The sequence below is a fragment of the Vipera berus genome (genome assembly GCF_964194415.1).
Source record: "Vipera berus genome assembly, chromosome: 6".
NCBI classification, from domain to species: domain Eukaryota; kingdom Metazoa; phylum Chordata; class Lepidosauria; order Squamata; family Viperidae; genus Vipera; species Vipera berus.
Genome location: NC_138208.1, coordinates 3,506,398 through 3,520,148, shown reverse-complemented (window position 1 = coordinate 3,520,148; position 13,751 = coordinate 3,506,398). Strand labels below are relative to the sequence as shown.

At 42.2% G+C, this 13,751-nt stretch overlaps 1 protein-coding gene across 1 annotated transcript in view; it reads left to right on the top strand.

Annotated features, from left to right (window-relative positions):
* RELN (reelin) overlaps nt 1–13,751 on the top strand; it is a 345,250-nt gene that overhangs the window by 265,583 nt on the left and 65,916 nt on the right. The window contains exons 31-37 of the mRNA XM_081331294.1: nt 419–495; nt 2,858–3,016; nt 3,921–4,109; nt 6,474–6,747; nt 7,525–7,665; nt 12,069–12,246; nt 13,568–13,652. Coding sequence (XP_081187420.1) covers nt 419–495; nt 2,858–3,016; nt 3,921–4,109; nt 6,474–6,747; nt 7,525–7,665; nt 12,069–12,246; nt 13,568–13,652 — 1,103 coding nt within the window. The remainder of the gene's footprint in view (nt 1–418; nt 496–2,857; nt 3,017–3,920; nt 4,110–6,473; nt 6,748–7,524; nt 7,666–12,068; nt 12,247–13,567; nt 13,653–13,751) is intronic.

The following is a 13,751-nucleotide window of genomic DNA, read 5'->3' as shown; positions in this document are numbered from 1 at the left end:
CTATCCCCAAGGTGCTTTTTCAGGAGGCAACTGGACTTTTCTTTGTTTTTCTTGGAAGACGTTTTGCTTCTCATCCCAGAAGCTTCATCGGCTCTGACCAGATGGCGGAGAAGGGAAAGATTTAAACTCCTCGCATTTGTAAATGACCAGCTGTCTGCAAGGAGTACAAGTCTTTCCATTCCCCCACCCTCCAGTCAGAGCCGAAGAAGCTTCTTGGATGAGAAGTGGAACGTCTTCCGAGAAAAACAAGAAAGTCCAGTTGCCTCCTGAAAAAAAGCACCTTTGGGACAATCATGAACCGGGAATCTCCAAGGATATTTAACTGGGAAGCTGTAGTGGATAGAAGAATCTGCAAGCTTTAAAGATGATGGTTTTTTTTCCTTCCAAACTAACCTTTTTAATTTTTTTTTAAAAACAGATTAGTTCAATTCTATGTACAAATTGGAAGCAAAAAATCCAGTTCAGACTGCAGCAGACCCCGAGCCAGGAACGAAGGTAAAAATTACACAACCCTCCTCCTCCTCCTCCTCCATTCCGAAAATCCCCCTCCCATCTAGCACTGAGGATGTTCCCTAGTTGGGTCGTGAGACGTCTGCAAGGAAACCACCAAGCTCAGAGAGCACCAAGGACCCCACAGTTCTCCTCCTCCTCCTCCTCCCTTCTAGCACTGATGATGTTATCTAGTTGGGTCATGAGACGTCTGCAAGAAAACCACCCAGCTCAGAGAGCACCAAGGACCCCATAGTCACTGTCCTCCTCTTCTCCTTCTCCTTCTCCTCCATCCTACAAATCCCAGCCAGCCATGCTGGAGTTGAAGTCCACAAGTCTTAAAGTTGCCAATTTTGGAGACCCCCCTGCTGAAAGGTTAGCCTCCCGGACCCCCAGCTTTAACGTAACTGAAACCAGTTTTAAAAATATTTTTTTTCTGAGAGTCGCACCCATGCCACTGAGCGTTAAAATACATGCTAATGTAGTATATTGCATTCCTAATACAGGACTCTTCAAACTTGGCCTTTTTATGACTCGTGGACTTCAACTCCCAGAATTCCTCAGCCAGCATGCCTGGCTGAGGAATTCTGGGAGTTGAAGTCCACGAGTCATAAAAGGGCCCAGTTTGAAAACCCCTGCACTGAATGGAAAAGTGGAGAAGTAGTCAACCTAACATCCCCACGTCCATCATCTTTTTAAGTTCGCTGTTTTCAATTTCCTACTGTATTGCTTTTTTTAAATTAAAAAAAACACCTTGCATAGGCTGCTTTCTGAATGTTCTTATTTGAAATTTAGGCTGGGGTTGGGATTGTGATCCTCTTTGGTGTCAATCCGACCATGGATGTCAGCTGCTGAGAATCTTTTGACTGGCAGGATAGAAATTTGATAAACCAAATAACCAAATAAATAAACATTGGCGTCAATTTACTTGCCTGGAGGGAAGAGGATAGCAGCCACCTTCTTACAGGAGAGAGTAGTTAAAAGCTGGCTAATGGCTGTTGAATAATATCGTACGTTTCTTTTAATTTCTGTGTGTTTATATTTTCTGCACGTTTACGCATGTGACAGTTTTTGCTTTGCTCGCATCTTGGAGGAGGTAACAAATATGGTTAGGCCAATACAATCTTGTTGATTTATTCCCACTTTTCCATGCCGAAGACATTCTTTGTTGAGGGAAAGCTGGACAACTGGGATCTTTTGGAAACTGCAATTTCTTTGTTTTGACAGGACATGTCTAGAAACGATGGGAAAGCAAGGCTAGCATTGATTATTGGCTGCTGGGGATTAATTACGCTTCGTGATTAGTTCTCAACCGACACAGCAATAGCACCTACTCTATCAGGTTTTCACAATAGATGAGCAATCATGGGTACTGAAAGAAGCGTGGCAAACTCAGTTTGCACAAGGCTCCAAATTACTTTCCTTTTGATTTACACTCGGCCCTAAACTTGTCCATCATTTATTCACAAACAATCCAAGCACTGTAAAAAAAAAATCTTGCACAAGATAAACCCAGGAAAAAAACCTACTAATTCTCCGGCAACTTGGGAACTTTATTCTGCGCATAAAAGCCCTGGCTTCTCCGGTTAATCAAAACGCTGCCGTTGAAAATATAAACCTTCGACAGCGCAACAGAATATGTGAACTCCGTAAATTACAGGCGGTCCTCAGCTTTTTATTATTATTATTATTATTATTTATTGAAAGGTTTTACAAAAATTTTTAATAATAACCCCCCCTCCCCATCAACCCTCCCCCCTTCCCTCCCCCCCCCTGGACTTCCCAAAGCAGAATACAGGGTATTACATATAGCAATCTTATGCAAACATATGCTAAATATCTATTACAACGTTAACAAACCTTCCACCCTTTAACTCCCTTATAACAAAACTAAAGTAATTATAATAATCAGCTTTTCATCCACTATATTGGGAGTGGAATTTCCACGGCTGATTTTTTGCGACCTTCTCTCTCTCTCTCTCTCTCTCTCTCTCTCTCCCTCCCTCCCTCCCTCCCTCCCTCCCTCTCTCTCTCTCTCTCTCTCTTCTTGTCTCTCTCTCTCTCTCTCTCTCTCTCTCTCTCTCTCTCTCTCTCTTCTTGCTACGGTGGTGGGATTCAAACAGGTGAACAACCGGTTCTCCGAGGAGATGCTGCAATAGTCGAAGTGGGAGGACTGGTTATAAAATTGCTTTTTTTTCAGGGCTGTCGTAACCTTGAACGGTCCCTAAATGAATGTGTTATAAGTCTGGAACGATCCGCGGTGGATTGTGCATTGGTGAAGCTCGGATCCAGGCATACGATGGGCTTTAGCTCCCACGTTTTCTTACAGAGCCCTTAGAATGATGCTTTGTTTCATCTCGATTCCCAGGACTTGTGATCCAGTATTCGAACGACAATGGAATAAGCTGGATTTTGCTACGAGAACTGGATTTCTTGTCTTTCTTAGAACCACAGATTGTGTCTATTGAACTGCCGCAGAAGGCCAAAACATCGGCCACTGCATTTCGGTGGTGGCAACCTCAGCACGGTAAGTAACAGTCATATATTTCTCTACAACCAACAAGAACAAGAAAGTGGAACTATGACAGGTGAAAATAATCAGGCGCTACAATTTTTCAGAAGATCTTGGTATATTTGTTACTAGATTTCCCCCCCCCCTTACGCCGGCCTGGTGATCTGCTTTCATTTTTCATTCAGCTCTTTAAAAGCTCATCCATTTCCCTTATTGTATTGTAAATGGATTGCAAAGGATTGCCCCTTTTCAAAGATTAATTGCTTGCGGAAAATCCCTCTGGTTAGTGCAATACCGTAACTTTGTTGTTGTTGTTGTTGTCATTTTGGGTGCCTTCGTGTTAGTGTTGACGAACCCCCTGCAGTTTTGGCAAGACTTTTGGAAGTGGGTTACCCATGGCTTTCTTTTTAGGGCTCACTCAACAGACAATTGGCTGTCCAGTCTCTTCTTAAAAACTTCCAGCGTTGGAGCATTCACCACTTCTGGAGGCAGGTTGTTCCGCTGGTTAATTGTTCTGACTGTCAGGAAGTTTCTCCTTAGTTCCAGGTTGCTTCTCTCCTTGACTAGTTTCCATCCGTTGCTTCTTGTCCTGCCTTCAGGGGCTTTGGAGAAGAGCTTGACTCCCTCTTCTTTGGGGCAGCCCCTGAGATACTGGAAGACTGCTATCCTGTCCTGTCCCCCCCTCATCCTTCTCTTCATTAAAGTAGACATTCCCAATTCCAGCAACCGTTCCTTCTATGTTTTAGCCTCCAGTCCCCTGATCATCTTTGTTGCTCTTCTCTCTAGATGGGATTAGAACTCACAGTGACCTGTTTAGTGTCTTAACCATTGCACCGAACCGGCCCCGTACCACAGCTTAAATAAAATAATGCCAGGTATAAAGAATTAAACATCATGTTCTCTCCTGCTTTGTTTATAGGAAAGCATTCGGCCCAGTGGGCTTTGGACGACGTCCTTGTAGGCATGAACGACAGCTCTCCAACGGGTTTCCAAGATAAATTTGATGTCTCTGTAGATTTACAGGCAAATTGGTACCGGGTCCAAGGGGGGCAGGTAGACGTCGATTGTCTATCTATGGACACCTCGCTCATCTTCAGTGAAAATATAGGTAAGGCTCAGACTGAGCAAAGGGCGTGCTTTTCACCCATTTCTGCTTTGAAAACCCCCAGCATTTGGTAGTACTTTGCAGACTTTTCAAAAGTTTCGAAACTTTGCCGACTTTCATACATTCATATCCATTTGGCTGCTCCCTTTTGCCGTGGGCCACATTTCCAAAATTGTGGAAACCTTTCGGGAAAAGTGTATTTTTGAGGTTTGATGGCTAATAACACCACTTTTTTGCGGGGGGGGGGGGAGCAGTACCATAAAATTATATATCAATGGAAAAATAATTTAATCAAGAACGTAATGCAACAAAGTTTGTTCAATTACCTGTGCTGTATTCTATGCCAAGTTATAGCCCAATAACCAGGAAAAAAAACGAAGCACAACTTGCTTAGGTTGAGATCGGGTAGCTTTCCTTCCTCCGATGGTAGCCAATGAGCACGAGTGTTTAGAGAGCCAATTGGGTGTCATCTTGTTTGGGCAATGAGCCAATCAGATCGCAGTAGGATCCGGTTATTGATGTCACGTATTGAAGCTGAGATGAGGACACTTGTCAGTGAGTTATGTGATGGCTATCAAGTGGGTTGTGGGGGGGGGGTTGTGTTCTTTCATTTAGTGAGCTTGTAAAACCTAATAAAATTAAAGCAATGGTGCAATGGGTTGACTGGTCGCCCAGAAAGCAATGTCAAATAGTATTATTAAGTGAACGAGGCTACAGTTATAAAGAAATTAGTGGAAACTTAACCAAAAGTGTTGTGATTCAGGGTCAGCCTGTGGGTTCGGCAGTTGGGTCGGACGACTCAGAGGAGGAGGAGGGGGGTGTTGAAGACCTTGCTGAGGGGGTTGAAGATCTTGCTGATGAGAGCCCTCAGCCAGGCCCCTCCCACCTGGTCACGACGGAGACCCAGCTGTGTGAGCCTGACAGCATGGATGAAGATGACCCACAGCTGGCCCTGTTCAAGGACGCCCGACGCAGGAGGCAGTCAATTAGGAGTAAACAGAGGAAGGCAATGGGGCTTCTCGGAAGGAGGCAGAGAGAAGCCACGCCCTGAACTCTATATAAGGGGAATGTGTGAGGAGGGCTGGTTTGCTGAAGGCAACCGCTTGGATAGTTCGTGTTTCTTAAAGCTCCTGTTTCTTGGTTCGTGTCTTGTTTGTTTTTGTAGCTATAAATTTGGCAGGCGTAATTCCAGCCTCTTGCTGTTTGTAAAGGGGTTGTCCCTGCCTTTTCTGCAGGGCCGGTAGCAGGCTGGTACAGAACAAAAGGTGGCATTTCTAACTGGACGCTTTTCCCCCAAAAGGTTTCCACAATCTTGGCCACTGCTGTATGCAAGGTTCAAAAAAGGAATAAATAACAGCAAGTCAACAGAGGTGTTCAAAAAGTGAGGTCAAAATGATAGCCATGATCTTGTGGTTGAAGTCAACCTGCTTTTTATGTGCATCATTTTTTTGACCTTTTGGACCAAACTCCGAAGATAACCCCACAAGCCTGTACAGATAGATCTCAACTTACAACCACAGTGGAGCCTGTTGTTAAGTGAGACATTTGTTAAGCCAGTTTTGCCCCTTGCTGTGACCTTCCTTGCCACAGCTGTTAAGTGAATCACTGCGGTTGTTAAGTTAGAAACCCGGTTGTTAAGTGAATCTGGCTTTCCCCCTTGACTTTTGCTTGTCAGAAGGTTGCAAAAGGGGATCACGTGACCCCGGGGCACGGCGACCGTCATAAATACGAACCAGTTGCCACCATCTGAATTTGGATCACATGACCAAGGGGATGCTGCAAAGGTCGTAACTGTGAAAAACCATTGGAAATCACCTTTTTCGACGCTGTTGTCATTTTGGACGGTCACTCAATGAACTGCTGTAAGTCGAGGACTACCTATAGATCAGCGGGTGCAATAATAACAAAACATCCAAGTTGGAAGGGACCTTGGAGGTCTTCTAGTCCAACCCCTTACTCAGGCAGGAAGCTCTATACCAGTTGAGACAAATGGCTGTCCAGTCTCTTCTTAAAAACTTCCAGTGTTGGAGCATTCACTGCTTCTGGAGGCAGGTAGTTCCTCTGGCTAGTTGTTCTAACTGTAAGGAAGTTTCTCCTTAGTTCTAGGCTGCTTCTCTCCTTGACTAGTTTCCATCCGTTGCTTCTTGTCCTGCCTTCGGGTGCTTTGGAGAATAGCTTGACTCCCTCTTCTTTGGGGCAGCCCCTGAGATACTGGAAGGCTGCTATCATGTCCCCTCTCGTCCTTCTCTTCATTAAACTGGACATACCCAATTCCAGCAACCGTTCCTTGTATGTTTTAGCCTCCAGTCCCCTGATCATCTTGGTTGCCCTTATTTTCTGTACGCTGATTTTTTTTTCTTTTTTAAGGAAAGCCTCGCTATGTGGAGACCTGGGATTTCCACGTGGCTGATTCCACCTTCATGCAGTTCGAGCTGAACATGGGCTGCAGCAAACCGTTCAGCGATTCCCACGGCATTCATTTCCAGTATTCCCTAAACAATGGGAAAGACTGGCACTTGGTGACGGAGGAGTGCGTGCCGCCCAAAATAGGCTGTCAACATTACACAGAGAGTTCGATTTACGGCTCAGAAAGGTTTCAAAACTGGAAGCGGATCACGCTCTCTCTTCCTCCCGCAGCAATGTAAGAAATAGCCTCTTAATGTTACCGATAAAGGAGAACATTTGTAGCTCGGAGATGAAGTGAGCAGTCCTTGGTGGTCTCTGAACTTGGTTGTCTTCTTGCAGACGAGAATGAGAAAGAGTAAAGTGGTAGATGTCATCCAGCTCCTAAGAGTTGGGTTGAATAGAGCTGGAAGGGATCTTGGAGGTCTTCTAGTCCAGCCCCCTGCTCAAGCAGGAGAACCTAGACCAGGGGTAGGCAACCTTGGCTCTTTTATGACTCGTGGACTTCAACTCCCAGAATTCCTCAGCCAGAGTGCCTGGCTGAGGAATTCTGGGAGTTGAAGTCTACAAGTCATGAAAGGGCCACGTTTGAAGACCCCTGCTCTTAAAGTGAGTGTGTATGTGTGTGTGTGTATGTGTGTTTAAATTATTCTTAACTTCTGGGCTGTACAAGTAACTATGACATATGCTGGATCTGTTTACCTCTTCGTAACGCATACTGTGAATAAGCAATTCTTTCATTAAATCAAATGGGTGTTTTTTTTCTTAATTGCTGGAATGCTTACCAAAATGGACCACCTTTTAATAAAACCTTTTTTTAAAAAAAAAATTGATTCTCAGCCCCAACAATTATTTTAATATTTTGGCCAAATCATTTTTTATTTTTATTTTCTTTTTGTATTCCTTCTTAAGTGTAAGTGGATGTTACAGTCACTTATCCAGTGTCTTCTCCTTTCTCTTCTGTAACCTCACAATCTGATTTCCCCACCCCCCACCTACAATTTACTCTTTCCAGGTCCCCCAGAACGCGCTTCAGATGGATCCAACATGATTATAGTCCTGGTGGGGATACCTGGGCTATTGATAACGTCATCCTGGCCACCGGATGTCCCTGGATGTGTTCCGGTCATGGAATCTGCGATGCTGGGCATTGTGTGTAAGAAAACAAAGGAAATGTTCACTTTGCTTAGGACCGTGGTGGAGAACCTACGGCACGGGTGCCACAGGTGGCACGCACAGCCCTCTCTGTGGGCACGCATGCCGTCGCCCCAGTCCTAGGCCTTCAGCTGGGTTTTATAAACCTTTTCGCTTTAGGCCTCCGCTGCCATGTACCAAAAAACAAAAAGGTTCAATTAATCAATTTCAAATTCTCGTGGGGGAAAAAAAGTTCTCGCAAAGTTGGAATTGATGGATTGAACTTTTTAGTCCCACCCAGTCTGCCGCTACCACCGCAGCCACGCCCACCCAATGGGCCACGCCCACCCAGCACCCGACGATACATAAGTGGGTTTTCGGTTGCAGTTTGGGCACTCGGTCTCTAAAAGGTTCGCCATCACTGGCTTAGGAGGAGGAGAGAATGTATTTAGGCCTAATGTTAAGATATAAAGGTAAAGGTTCCCCCACACATGCGTGCTAGTCGTTCCCAACTCTAGGGGCCGGTGCTCATCTCCGTTTCAAAGGCGAAGAGCCAGCGCTTGTCCGAGGACGTCTCCGTGGTCATGTGGCCGGTATGACTAGATGCCAAAGGCGCACGGAACGCTGTTACCTTCCCACTGTAGTGGTCCCTATTTTTCTACTTGCATTTTTTACGTGCTTTCGAACTGCTAGGTTGGCAGAAGCTGGGACGAGTAACAGGCGCTCACTCTGCTACGCGGCACTCGGGATTCGACCCGCCAAACTGCCAACCTTCTGATCGACAAGCTCAGCGTCCTAACTCACTGAGCCACCGCGTCCCTTGTTAAGATATAGCTGCTGAGAATTCTGGTTTTGGTTTAATGCGTGAGTTTATGCCTCCACCTAACCTAAGTAGAAATTACTGAAGAAGCAGCAGCTGCCCATTACATCTCTGATGAAACCCTGGCTTCTTTATTGAAGCCATAGCTTCAACTCAAAATGAAATTCAGTGGTGAAAAAAGTAAGGTTCTACATTTAGGCAAGAAAAACCAAATGCACAGGTATAGTATAGGTGGTACCTTGCTCAATAGTAGCAACTGTGAGAGGGATCTCGGAGTCCTAGTGGACAATCACTTAAATATGAGCCAGCAGTATGCTGCAGGTGCCGAAAAAGCCAACACAGTGCTAGGCTGCATTAACAGAGGGATAGAATCAAGATCACGTGAAGTACTAATACCACTTTACAATGGCTTGGTAAGGCCGCACCTGGAAAACTGCATCCAGTTTTGGTCACCGTGATGTAAAAAAGATGTTGAGACTCTAGAAAGGGTACAGAGAGGAGCAACAAAGATGATTGGGGGACTGGAGGCTAAAACAGAAAGAACGGTTGCTGGAATTGGGTATGTCTAGTTTAATGAAGAGAAGGACGAGAGGGGACATGATAGCAGCCTTCCAGTATCTCAGGGGCTGCCCCAAAGAAGAGGCAGTCAAGCAATACTCCAAAGCCCCTGAAGGCAGGACAAGAAGCAACGGATGGAAACTAATCAAGAAGACAAGCAACCTAAAACCAAGGAGAAACTTCCTCATTACAGTTAGAACAACAACAATACTCCAGAGGTTGTGAATGCTCCAAAACTAGAGGTTTAAAAGAAGATATTGGACAACCATTTCCCTGAAATGGTGTAGATTCTCCTGCCTAAACGGGGTTGGACTAGAAGACCTGCAAGGTCTCTTCCAACTCTGTTGTTTTGTTATTATTGCACCTGCTGATCTATAGCTATTCTGTTTTGTTCTGTTCTGTTCTATTCTATTCTATTCTATTCTATTCTATTCTTCATTCCTATATTCTGTTCTGTTCTGTTCTACTCTGCTCTACTCTAGTCTAGTCTACTCTACTCTACTTTACTCTACTCTACTCTACTCTGTTCTATTCTTATTCTTTCCTAATCTTATTTCTATTCTGTTCTGTTCTGTTCTGTTCTATTCTATTCTATTCTATTCTATTCTATTCTATTCTATTCTATTCTATTCTATTCTATTCTATTCTATTCTATTCTATTCTATTCTATTCTATTCTATTCTATTCTTCATTCCTATATTCTGCTCTGCTCTGCTCTGCTCTACTCTACTCTACTCTACTCTACTCTACTCTACTCTACTCTATTCTATTCTATTCTATTCTATTCTATTCTATTCTATTCTATTCTATTCTATTCTATTCTATTCTATTCTATTCTATTCTATTCTACTCTTTATTCCTATTCTATTCTGTTCTGTTCTATTCTATTCTAATCTATTCTATTCTATTCTTCATTCCTATATTCTGTTCTGTTCTGCTCTGCTCTACTCTACTCTACTCTACTCTACTCTACTCTACTCTACTCTACTCTATTCTATTCTATTCTATTCTATTCTATTCTACTCTTTATTCCTATTCTGTTCTATTCTATTCTATTCTATTCTATTCTATTCTATTCTATTCTATTCTATTCTATTCTATTCTATTCTATTCTATTCTTCATTCCTATGTTCTGTTCTGTTCTGTTCTGCTCTGCTCTGCTCTACTCTACTCTACTCTACTCTACTCTACTCTATTCTATTCTATTCTATTCTATTCTATTCTATTCTATTCTATTCTATTCTATTCTATATTCCTATTCCTATTATTCTTTATTCTACTTTACAATCTGTCTATTCCATTCCATTCCATTCCATTCCATTCCTATTCTATTCTATTCTATTCTATTCTATTCTATTCTATTCTATTCTATTCTATTCTATTCTATTCTATTCTTCATTCCTATATTCTGCTCTGCTCTGCTCTACTCTACTCTACTCTACTCTACTCTACTCTACTCTACTCTATTCTATTCTATTCTATTCTATTCTATTCTACTCTTTATTCCTATTCTATTCTGTTCTGTTCTATTCTATTCTAATCTATTCTATTCTATTCTTCATTCCTATATTCTGTTCTGTTCTGCTCTGCTCTACTCTACTCTACTCTACTCTACTCTACTCTACTCTACTCTACTCTACTCTACTCTATTCTATTCTATTCTATTCTATTCTACTCTTTATTCCTATTCTGTTCTATTCTATTCTATTCTATTCTATTCTATTCTATTCTATTCTATTCTATTCTATTCTATTCTATTCTTCATTCCTATGTTCTGTTCTGTTCTGTTCAGTTCTGCTCTGCTCTACTCTACTCTACTCTACTCTACTCTACTCTACTCTACTCTACTCTACTCTATTCTATTCTATTCTATTCTATTCTATTCTATTCTATTCTATATTCCTATTCCTATTATTCTTTATTCTACTTTACAATCTGTCTATTCCATTCCATTCCATTCCATTCCATTCCTATTCTATTCTATTCTATTCTATTCTATTCTATTCTATTCTATTCTATTCTATTCTATTCTATTCTATTCTACTCTTTATTCCTATTCTATTCTGTTCTGTTCTATTCTATTCTATTCTAATCTATTCTATTCTATTCTTCATTCCTATATTCTGTTCTGTTCTGCTCTGCTCTACTCTACTCTACTCTACTCTACTCTACTCTACTCTACTCTATTCTATTCTATTCTATTCTTCATTCCTATATTCTGTTCTGCTCTACTCTACTCTACTCTACTCTATTCTATTCTATTCTACTCTTTATTCCTATTCTATTCTGTTCTGTTCTATTCTATTCTATTCTAATCTATTCTATTCTATTCTTCATTCCTATATTCTGTTCTGTTCTGCTCTGCTCTACTCTACTCTACTCTACTCTACTCTACTCTACTCTATTCTATTCTATTCTATTCTATTCTATTCTATTCTATTCTATTCTATTCTATTCTACTCTTTATTCCTATTCTATTCTGTTCTATTCTATTCTATTCTATTCTATTCTATTTTATTCTATTCTTCATTCCTATGTTCTGTTCTGTTCTGTTCTGTTCTGCTCTACTCTACTCTACTCTACTCTACTCTACTCTATTCTATTCTATTCTATTCTATTCTATTCTATTCTATTCTATTCTATATTCCTATTCCTATTATTCTTTATTCTACTTTACAATCTGTCTATTCCATTCCATTCCTATTCTATTCTATTCTATTCTATTCTATTCTATTCTATTCTATTCTATTCTATTCTATTCTATTCTATTCTATTCTATTCTTCATTCCTATATTCTGTTCTATTCTGTTCTACTCTGCTCTACTCTAGTCTAGTCTACTCTACTCTACTTTACTCTACTCTACTCTACTCTGTTCTATTCTTATTCTTTCCTAATCTTATTTCTATTCTGTTCTGTTCTATTCTATTCTATTCTATTCTATTCTATTCTATTCTATTCTATTCTATTCTATTCTATTCTATTCTATTCTATTCTATTCTATTCTATTCTATTCTATTCTAAATGTCTTGTACCCATTTTCCTTCAGGTGTGACCGAGGTTTTGGAGGGCCCTATTGTGTGCCTACTTTTCCCCTCCCAACTGTGCTAAAAGATGACTTCAATGGCAACCTGCATCCTGATCTTTGGCCTGAAGTCTTCGGAGCCGAGAGAGGAAACCTGAACGGCGACACCATCAAATCTGGAACGAGCCTCATCTTCAAAGGGGTTAGGAGTTACTGACATTCGAACGTTACTTAATTCTAAATTGTCTTTCTCCCATTTTGGGTGGTTCTTTACAAAAATCAGCTGCAATTGTTTCCCATCTGCTGTCTTCATACTCAGTCTCTTTTCACATCTCTTCATCCAACTGTCCTGTGAGATTCATTTAGGATAGGCATGGCTCTTTTATGACTCGTGGACTTCAACTTCCAGAATTCCTGAGCCAGCATGGCTCAGCTTGGAAACCTCTCCTTTTCCCCTCAGCATGGCTGGCTCAGGAATTCTGGGAGTTGAAGTCCACAAGTCATAAAGCGGCCTAGGCCTAGGCCAGGGGTAGGCAACCTTGGCTCTTTTATGACTCGTGGACTTCAACTCCCAGAATTCCTGAGCCAGCATGTCTCAGCGTGGAAACCTCTCCCTTTTCCCTCAGCCTGGCTGGCTCAGGAATTCTGGGTGTTGAAGTCCACGAGTCATAAAGTGGCCTAGTCCTAGTCCAGGGGTAGGCAACCTTGGCTCTTTTATGACTCGTGGACTTCAACTCCCAGAATTCCTCAGCCAGCATGGCTCAGCTTGGAAACCTCTCCCTTTTCCCTCAGCGTGGCTGGCTCAGGAATTCTGGGAGTTGAAGTCCACGAGTCATAAAGTGGTCTAGGCCTAGTCCAGGGGTAGGCAACCTTGGCTGTTTTATGACTCGTGGACTTCAACTCCCAGAATTCCTCAGCCAGCATGGCTCAGCTTGGAAACCTCTCCCTTTCCCTTCAGCGTGGCTGGCTGAGGAATTTTGGGAGTTGAAGTCCACGAGTTATAAAACAGCCAAGGTTGCCTACCCCTGATCTAGTTTAATGAAAAGAAGGACTAGGGGTGACTTTGTAGCAATGTTCCAAGTTCTAAGGCAGAAGTAGGCAACCTTGGCTCTTTTATGACCCGTGGACTTCAACTCCCAGAATTCCTGAGCCAGTGTGGCTCAGCTTGGAAACCTCTCCCTTTCCCCTCAGCCTGGCTGGCTGAGGAATTCTGGGAGTTGAAGTCCACGAGTCATAAAAGAGCCAATGTGGCCTACCCTGATTTAGGAGAAGGACACAGAAAAGATATCAGACAACTCTCAACTGCGGCCTACCGCCATGCCCCCCAAATATTGGGAAATTATTAAACCAGTCACCTCACTCTTCACCCTAGTTCCAATTATATAGCATTACTTTAGTAGTTTTGAAGAAGGTTTTTTTTTTAAAGAAAAAAAACTGTGCTGGATTTGCTTGGTAAGAACGATTTACCCAGGTATTATTTAAGTCCATGAAAAACAGTAACACTATCTATTCTCTTTTTACAGGAAGGGTTGAGGATGCTCGTTTCAAGGGATCTGGACTGTACAAATACAATGTATATTCAGTTTTCATTCAGATTTTTAGCTAAAGGTAAGTAGCATTTTAAAGAAGGACTTGGGTGTTCTCTTTACCGCTGCCTAACGGAGGGGAAACAGTCCCCCTTTTAGTCAGATTGGATTATTGTTCCTT